This window comes from Danio rerio, chromosome 7 (genome assembly GCF_052040795.2).
Source record: "Danio rerio strain M-AB ecotype USA chromosome 7, GRCz13ab, whole genome shotgun sequence".
NCBI lineage: Eukaryota > Metazoa > Chordata > Actinopteri > Cypriniformes > Danionidae > Danio > Danio rerio.
Window position 1 is genome coordinate 58,970,058 of NC_141027.1, and position 10,485 is coordinate 58,980,542.

The 10,485-nt window shown below is 35.4% G+C and overlaps 1 protein-coding gene across 1 annotated transcript; it reads left to right on the forward strand.

The window, feature by feature from the left end:
* Positions 1 to 1,048: 1,048 nt before the first annotated feature.
* On the forward strand, positions 1,049 to 9,734 carry penkb (proenkephalin b). The gene is given in 3 exon segments (NM_001423597.1): positions 1,049 to 1,106; positions 1,270 to 1,410; positions 8,609 to 9,734. Coding segments are annotated over 3 exon segments (750 nt in total). The 5' UTR covers positions 1,049 to 1,100; the 3' UTR covers positions 9,212 to 9,734.
* Positions 9,735 to 10,485: the final 751 nt, after the last annotated feature.

Below are 10,485 nucleotides of genomic sequence, written 5' to 3' on the forward strand. Positions count from 1 at the left end.
CAGCAGTTGCCAATGGCACTCGCGAGAGAACCTTGAGATCTTAAAAGCATACACAGTGGCCTCTGATGGATTCACGAAAACAAAAACTGCAAAAAAATTTAAAAATAGCTCTTGGGATGTATTACGCGGTTCATTCCACTGTGGTGACCCCTGATAAATAAGAGACAAAGCTTAAGGAAAATTAATGAATATTAAACAATGTTTAAACTGAGTGAATGTCCTTTTTTTCATTGACCAAAAATACATATTTTTGAGATTTTGATTTTATAGATTCAATAATTGAACCAAAGTTAAATTATACTTTCAGAAAAAAATAAGTAATAATAATAATAATTCATTTATTTTCTTTTCAGCTTAGTTCTTTCATTAATCTGGGGTCACCCCAGTGGAATGAACCGCCAACTTATCTAGCATATCTTTTACACAGCGGATGCCCATCCAGCCGCAACCCATCTCTGAGAAACATCCATACACATTTACACTACATGTTTAGCCAACCCAAATCACCTGTACCGCATGTCTTTGGACTGTGGGGGTAACCGGAGTACCCGGAAGAAACCTCCGCGAACACGGGGAGAATATGCAAACTCCACACAGAAACGCCAACTAACACAGTCGAGGCTTGAACCAGCAACATTCTTGCTGTGAGGCAACAGCACTACCTACTACGCCACCAAGTCGCCAATAATATTAATAATAATAATAACAATATTATTATTATTTTTATTTAAGTATAGTATTTTTATTTGGTTTAAAGTGTAATGTCTTTTCAGTGTATAACCTAAAGACACATTTGACAACAGAAATTAATATTTATTGCATAATAACACGTTAATGAACTTTTTGATTTAAGATTTTCCTTTTATAAATTCGTAAATTATACTGTGCAGTGCGTACATTGGATTTGTGAGATTTAATAAATAACCCCATCCCCCCTTACACCCTCTCATGCGCTCTCTCTCTCTCTCTCTCTCTCTCTCTCTTATTCTGTCGCTCTCTCTTAAACGCTCAACATCCACTCTAGGGAATAACGCAGACTTGTGCCCTCAGACCGACGAGACTTTACACGCACCGGACAGACTGCAGTAACTGCCTCAGTAATGAAGGTCAGTACAACATTTAAAGAATTGTTCCAATTGTTTTGACCTGTTTATTCTTAATTTTGTTTTTACGGCACTGACTTGAACACATTAAAAGAAAAAAACATTGTCAAATAAGTCTTGATAACACTGAGAAAGGAGTTTAACTGTTTTATTTCTTCCCTTTAAGACCTTGACAGTTCCCATAAGCTGCAGATGGACACTGTTGCTGAGCGCGTGCCTGACGCTAACAGCGCGTGCGGACTGTGGAGAGGACTGCGCGTACTGTCTGCAGCAGATGCCCCTTCAGCTCAAACATCTTAACTCAATAGTAAGTCCGCTGTGTTCTTCACGTGTAATCAAACGAGTTCTTCCAAAAGTTTATCCACTTATTTATTTATTTATTTTTTACCTGTGCACTTTCGCATTTTTATATTTACATCCATTTTAAATGATTATTTCCCTTTTGCATAATTAAAACAACAATCCACTGTTGAAGCCCTTTGGATTTTTTTCAAAAGGCTTTTTTATTTCAAAATACATTTCATATTATTTCAAAAGGGTTTTACACTACTCATTTTGGATAAACAATTCTGAATTACATGAGATCATCATTTGTTTGTTGAGTTGTGATGGAACCACGTAAATTACTTACGCATTTACGATCGCGTAGAAATTTGAGGAAAAAAGGAAAACGCTCAAAATCGTGACAGCATGCATACTCGACAGTAAAAGAGAGAGAGAGAGAGAGAGAGAGAGAGAGAGAGAGAGAGAGAGAGAGAGAGAGAGAGAGACTCAAATTACCACCACTAGGCTGCACTAATTTACCTTAAATCGTTCCTTTAAAATAATTAGTATGTCAGTGTGTCGTTTGGAAAAACTATCCGACTAAATATATTTTCTCAGAGTTTAATTATGCTGTAACGACTGTGATGAGTTTATCGAGTAAATCTTTGATACCACTATGAATTTCATATTTTTCAATGTTAAAATTGCATTTTTATTGGAGTTGTATCAATTTTTCATGGAGTGTTTATGTTGTATTTATTCAGATGGCATATTTAAAGAAGATAAGTTTTTTTTCTAGACAATAAAAGTTCATGGTTAATAGATGCCACATCTGTCAGTGTCAGATGTGGATTAGCCAAACAAAATATAATTTTTTTCCTAAACAGCTTTTGTGAGTTCATGTGTTTGTGTGAACGAATCAACTTAGCACCATGTCAGAAAACTAAATACAGAACTATACATTTGTATATTTATTGTATAAAATATAGAATTGTGTCTGCTTCCCTTTGTACAGTGCTCAACATATATAAGTACACCCCTCACAAATCTCTCTTTTAAATTCATATTTTATTAGGAAGCTCTACAATATTATGTTTGTGCATATACATGAGATTAGACAGTACTGAAGCCAAATCTGGAGCTTACCTAACAAAATAATGTACGATAACAGTCCAAAAACTAGTACAGCCAAATATTAAAGATGAATTAAAAAAAAAAGGAAAAATCAATAGGCGCAAAAAATGGATACAAAAATATGCTATATATTTTGTATTTTGCTTGAATTTAATTTTATTATCTTTTAATTTTTAAATATGTTTGGTGAGTAAAACCGTTATTTTAATGAATATATCTGTTAAATAAATCGGTTTTGTTTAAATGCACTAAAATACATTGCCTATATTCAATGAGAATTGTAGAAAAATATAAATTTTCAAAATGGGCTGTACTCATACAGATATTGTATTCATAACTCCATCTTTATTTGCTCATAAGTCAGGTCTTCTCCACATGTTTTTAGCTTTGCTCTGTTTTGTATACCTGTGCACTCTGCATATTATGTATCGACATTTACAAAAATTAGCATAAGACTTGACTAACAATAGATCCAGTTGATGAACTTGATTGGTGTGAACACTTAAAGCTTAATTGTTTTCAGTCATCAACAATATTTCCCAGCTCCCAGTTTCCTGCCGTGGTTAAAAGAAGCTGTCTTCAGGTTCCTTAAGTATTTTCAAGAGGGTCGTCTTTGAGCTGCTTGTTTTCCCTTTCATGGCTAAAAAGTCACAGTATGTTCCAGATGCACTGTTTGCCAGTTCTTTTGTGGTGTGGTCACTTTCTCTGCTGTGGTGTTTTGCTTCTTATTTTACGCTTACATTTAGTCATTTACCAGACACTTTTCTCCAAAGCAGCTTACAAATAAAGAACTATTTTGCAGTTCAACAAGAAGAGGCAATGGAAGGGCTAATTATACAAAGGAACTGTTAGTGTTTAGCTAAGAGCTAGAGTGAAGTTGTTTAAGTGTTCAGTTGATCACAGTAGAGATGGGTTTTTTGTTGTCGCTTAATAACAACAGTGAACCTGCTGATGTGGGAATGGGAAGATCCTTCACAAGTGAGAAACATTGAATGAAAAGGTTTTGGAAAGTGACTTATTGCCATTCTGAGATAGTACCATGAGGTGGCACTCACTTTCCAACAAGGCTCCTAGAGAAGGTGTTACATGGGCTCTGTTGGGCTCATCGAAGACTAGACAAGCTGCAGCGTTCTGAATCATCTGTAGAGGTTTAAGGGTGTAGGACAGGAGCCCAGCTAGATGAGCATTACAGTAGTCCAGCCTAGAAATGACCACAGCTCTGCCAATGGTCTCTTTCTCCATTGAGATGATCTCATTCTCCACCATAGTGATATCATCATGGTTGCTTCATCATGGTTCTCTGTGCCACTGAGTCATCCACATGGTCTCGTCTCTGCTTTATTGATCTTCATGGTCTGCATTTGGGATCCTCTGTATTTTTCGACACTATGGTCTCCTTAGTGATCCAAATTCTTGGAACATTCCCACAATCTACATGTCTATGGCCCACCATCACAGGTTCCACAAAGTGTGTTGCCTCAGAAGGATATACTGTACTTGGGAACACAGGCTCATCTTGAACCACATTGTCTTTATTTGCAGTCTCTCACCTTTGTTTGTCACCTTCTGGTCACCTTTACCACCAGAAATTAACATTTGAAAATAGGCTCATTTTACAACTCCCCTAGAGTTAAACAGTTCAACTTCAGTTTGACCATTTTTGAATCCATTACGTCAACTTCTGGGTCTAGCAAGAGCACCTTTAGTTTAACTTAGCATAGATCATTAAATATGATCAGACAAGTAGCATCTCGCTCAAAATTGACCAAATCATTTTCATATTTAAAGCAGGACTCTTCTGTCGTTAGATGAAAATTGCCATTTTCTAGGTAGATACAGTGTAAAGGTAGATACAATATGTAAAGTATTCATAACGCTTCACTTTTTCCACATTTTTATGTCATAGCCTTATTGCAAAAAGGATTAATTTATTTTCTCATATTTCTACACAAATATAAAATACCTCATGATGACATTGTGAAAAAAATTGTTTTTGAAATCGTTGCAAATATATTACAAATAAAAATCCTGAAAAATCACATGTACATAAGTTACCACAGTCTTTGCCGTGAAGCTCTAAATTGAGCTCAGGTACATTCTGTTCACACTGATCATTCTTGAGATGTTTTAGCAGCTTAATTGAAGTTCACCTGAAGTAAATTCAGTTGAATGGACATGATTTGAAAATGCATACACCTGTCTATATAAGGTCCCAGGGTTGACAGTGCATGTCAAAGCACAAACCAAGCATGGAGACAAAGGAATTGTCTGTAGACCTCCAAGACAGGATTGATGAGACTAAAATTTAACTCTTTGAAATGAATGCCAGGCATTACATTTGGATTGTGTGTAGAATTTCGAGGTAATAAATGGATTTACTCCATTTTGGAATAAGGCTGTAACATGAATAAAATGTGGAAAAAGTGAAGCGCTATGAAAAATTTCCGGATACACTGTTTGGCTTGGATCTTCTCTCTCATTATATTATGCTCTCATACTAATTAAGGAACTTATAGCATGGCTGCAGAAGGTGTAATAATATTACGCACCACCTGAAAATAGTCCCCAGCTTGCTAATTTCCAACTTGACTGGCACATGTTAGTTATATTGATTGAAATTGGCTGATTTTTTTAGGTTCTGCTTAATATCATTGCACCTGCTTTAGCCATAGTACAGCAGCAAAGATCAAACCTGGCTCACATTAAAACGTACCTCTATATACATTTTGGGAGACCGTCAAATACGCCCCCGGATCTATGTTTTTTTTTTTTTTTTGCAGTTTTTGTTTTCATGAATCCACCAGAGGATGCTGTGTATGCTTTTCAAGATCTCAAATTTCATGCCTGCTTTTTATCTCATAAATCCACCAGAGGCCATTGTCGACTAACTGTTTGACAGACTAAATGACTGACGGATTGATTGACCCACCCTCCTCCGTCCCTAACCCAACCAATAGTGTTTTTAAAGCACCAGGGGCACAGATTTAGCATGGACGAAGGGTCCCCACCAATATCCGGCAATTATTAAATTTTCCCCACCAATAATTTAATTAACTTTAAAAAAAACGCGCTTTCAGTATTAACATAGACATGATGAAAGGATTAAATCACATCACTCCTTAAGGTAGCACGACCCCCAAACACATATAAACATTGTGATTTGCTGTGCCTTTCCCTCTTGTCATGTGAGAGGCTGTAGCTGCGTTTAGATGCAAGCAGCAAGCTCCAAAACTTTGCAGGTGTATTTCTCATGCAAGAAGAAGATGTGTAAGGTGTGTGACACACGCTATTGAGGATGGCGGCAGAAAAAAGGTGACCATAAAGAGCTTTTTTCAACAAAAAGTGTAAGTGGCATAAGCTCAAGTTTGGTACTGAATGAGGCCATCATAATAATGCTGTTAATTCTCGTGTTTTTCCCGCTTTAACGCAGTTTGTCGTAATAGCAGACTGCTATGTGAAAATACGCCCTGCAAACTAACTGCAGAATAAACAGCTATGGAAAAGTATATGATCCCTGCTAGTTCTCCTGATATCTCAGAGTAGCATGTCCAATTTGAAGCAATTTGTCAGAAAGAATACAGTAGTGATGGGTCGTTCATAAACGATTCATTCATTTTGACTCGGAAACTACAAGTCCTCTCAGGGAGTGATTCGTTCATCCGCGCATGCGCACATTTGTGCAGGTGGTAATGTTCATTTTAAGTCTTTTGAGTCGTTCATCGCGGAAATGCAGAAGCCAATCATATGCGTTTAGAGTAGGAAAAATAATTGAATCGTTTATCTCTCGAGTCCTCTATTGGGTTAGAGTCATTCGTTCCTCACGGGCCAATCATAATTCTGTCACGTGATGAACGAATGACTCAAGAACCAGAAGACTTAAAAGGTGAACTAATTATCATGGCTCGTATCGACTCCGACTGTGTAACAGCTCAGAACAGGTAAACATTGAATTATTATTTTCTCCTTCTTAGGGTATTGTATTTATGACTTATTTGTCGTGTGATCAACCTTTTGTATTATATATTATAATTATAATTAAGCAGGGCTGCGGCCCTTCAGGAGTTTGACATCCCGTGTACCTAGCATATTTTCAAAGGAATTGCCTACATTTATCACAATCATGCACATATCATTGAATAAAAACAATAAAAATATAAAAACTTCATGCAAAGCAAAAAAATAAAAAAATTAATAAATAATCTGATCCTCATGTTGTTCCAAACCTGTAGTAATAATAATAATAAAAAAACAAATAACCTGATTAATACATTTATTTAGGAAAGCCTTTATACTATACTGTTAATGCCATTTTTACCTACTTTATTTGAAGTTTTCCAAACAAATTGAGTCTCTGCAAAAATGTATGTACGTGCTGTTTAAGATATTTTTTAAATAACACATTTTTACTAGTTATTTAACAAAATATTAATATTCAGCTTAAAGTGCAATTTAAAAGCTTAACTATAGGCTAAACTAGGCTAATTATATTAATTATAGAAAAGTAAACAAAGTTATAAAAATGATTGTGATAATTTGGTTGCTCTGTGTGAATATTTTTGCCTTTAAATGCATCTCGTCCATATCTTTACCTTTAAATTAGCTCTGTGACATTGACATTGGTTGACTCCTGATACTCAATGTTAAAAACATAAAAGGAACCAAAGAAAATACAGAGATGGCTGCAGAGAAATTTAGCTTATCATCAATGCATTGTCTCACTTTCTCCTCAATACTGACTATACACATACCAAAACTGAACAGAATATATATATATATATATATATATATATATATATATATATATATATATATATATAGATAGATAGATAGATAGATAGATAGATAGATAGATAGATAGATAGATAGATAGATAGATAGATAGATAGATAGATATAGATATATGTAGATATATATAGATAGCAACATAAAGCATCAGAGTACATGGGGTAATAATGATTGAGCAGTAATTTACCATTTATTATCACAGTAACTATCTGTAATGGGTACATAAAGTAAATTACTGTAATTTATTCTTTGCACTACAAAATTTCATACAAATCCTGCTGCTTTTACAGTTAAATACTGTTTCCTTTTATTACAGCAAAACACTGGCTATTTTACAGTTATTTACTGCATAATCTACAGTAAGGGTTAACAGTGTACTGCGACACTACATCGCCAAGTTCATTTCATCGTTAGTATATCCAAACGTGAGCTTGAAATCTTTTTTTTTTGTGCGTACGCATCGTTGATATGAGGCCCTTGGAGATTGGTTGAATGGAGAGTTTTAAAATGAGCAGTTTTTTTACATTTGAAGTGTTCATTTAGGTGGGAGATATGTTGTGTACACTGTAAAACCCAACACTCAACTTTATCAAATGATATCGTTAACTCAAAATTGACTGAAAGTTAATTCTACTTATTTGAAAATAGTTTAAAACTCAGTGTTGACGGTAATGAGTTAATTAAATACATCAATACTTCAACTTAAATGGAGTAAGTTCACAGTACTCATATTGATTAGTTTTTTTTTAACTCAAATGGTTTGTTGCAATTGGTTACCTCAAGCTGTTTGAGTTGCCTTTGTACTGTTTGTCTTGTATATGAGCCCTTGTGTTTACTTAAAGTTGTGTATACTTGTCTAAACATGGGTGTTTCTTTTTACCATGCTCAATTCTATTTCTGTGCTTCCTGATAAGTGTGTTTTGTGTACTTTTGTTAAGTATTGATAATTTATTAATAACATTAAAGAATCAGCAATTGGATTTAGCTCTTCTTGTGATAAGTTAACCAAACGTCACAACGCAGATTTATGTTTGTGGGTTGGAGAGAGAGAGAGAGTGTGGCATTGGTGTATTTTGTTCAAATCCAGTGTGTCACTCTGTATTAGCGTTTCCATGGTTGCCCACAAGCTTAGCACAACCTCTACACCTACTCATCCACTATCATCCAAAACACACTCCTTCATTTGCATATTGCCCAGTTATGGATTGAGAGATGAAGGTTGAGGGAGAGACGAGGGATATCCTCTCAGCCATTCATTTCTGGGACTGCTGTGTACGTCTCAACGACTATACATTCACGTTTTGTTTTGCTTTTTCTCGCAGGAATGTGTGTTGGAGTGTGAGGAGCAACCGAACGCAGGCAGCTCTTGGAGTCAGTGCAAACATTTCATGCAGAATGCTGATAACAGTCCTGAGGGTAACCGAGCAGCCACACAAATCGAACACTCAAACAGCCAACAGCACCAGGTAGACAAAAAATATGGCGGCTTCATGAAACGTTCTGAAAGTTTAATCAAGCGTTATGGAGGATTCATGAAGAAGGCAGCTGAATTCTATGGGCTGGAGCCAGAGGATGTTGATCAGGGCAGAGCAATCCTGACTAATCATGATGTTGAAATGCTGGCCAATCAAGTTGAGGCTGACGGGGAGAGGGAGGAAGCGGCTCTGACACGTTCAAAGGGAGGTGAAGAGGGAACTGCAAAACGTTATGGGGGTTTTATGAGAAGGGGAGGGCTTTATGCCTTGGAGAGTGGGGTTAGGGAACTGCAAAAACGTTATGGGGGCTTCATGAGGAGAGTAGGCAGACCAGATTGGTGGCAGGAGTCTAAACGTTACGGAGGCTTCTTAAAGCGGTCTCAAGAGCAAGACGAGGATGAAAATTCATCAGAGGTAGAAAAGAGGTATGGTGGATTTATGGGATATTAAGATGATGTCCGCGATGTCCAAGTTCACTTCCTCTTTAAGATAAAAAAACACCTGAAAACTGAACAGAAAATATGCTTAAAACACGCTAATGTAATGTATTAATAAAGTGTTCATTATGTCTTTATTGTGATGTTATTGTGTGAGTAAGACCATTTTAACAGTACACATTGCATCTGAAGTCACAATCATAGTCAAGTTGTGTAGCATATTTTAATAAACAGGGTTATCTGTTTTTGACCGAACAAGAATATTGTAATATGTTTTCATCAACACTGCAATTCTGGTTTGCATGAGGCATTCATTCAGCTATACAAGAGACAAACAACAGAGAAAATATAAGAGTTGACCATTACATAGTTAATATTTCTTCAAATCACTTGCCTTTTACAAAGATGTATATTTTTTTGGGTACCAGTGTGAATCTTGTCATTTGTTGTACAGCTTAAATAAACTGCTTGAAACTGCACCAGAATGTGTGTCTTGAATAAAAATCAATATATGGTATCAATCGGCCAAGTCTTAAGTGATATGTTTTGTCTTTTGTTAACAAGTAAAATCAAGTTGAGCTCATTAGCTTTTCTGAACTGTTATGATCATACTTCTGTTCTCTACAGATGCAATTCTTCAACACATTTCTAAACATAATATTTTTAATAACTCATTTCTAATAACTGATTTATTTTATCTTTGCCATGATGACAGTAAATAATATATGACTAGATAATTTTTGGAAACACTTCTATGCAGATTAAAGTGACATTTAAAGGCTTAAAATTAAGTTAACTAGGCAGGTAAAAGTAATTAGGCAAGTTATTGTATAACGATGGTTTGTTCAGGCTATTGGAAAAAAAAATTGCTTAAAGGGGCTTATAATTTTGACCTTAAAATGTTTTAAATACAATTAAAAACTGCTTTTAATCTAGCCAAAATAAAACAAATAAGACTTTCTCCAGAAGAAAAAATATTATCAGACATACTGTGAAAATTTCCTTGCCCTGTTATATTTGAGAAATATTTAAAAAAGAAAAAAAATTCAAAGGGGGGCTAATAAATCTGATTGCAACTGTGTGTAAAATTTGCAGTACTCCATAGTTAAAGAAGTGAGGTACTGTGAAACTCATAATCATATGAATATATTACCAGGTCAGCATGTAAATTTACCCTGCAATGTCTTTATATCACAGAAGGTCAGGCATTAGTAGTAAAATAAAGCATGCTATCAGTGCCCTTGTTTGGATGTGCTTTACACGTTGCAAATTTAATCTCTCACCTTT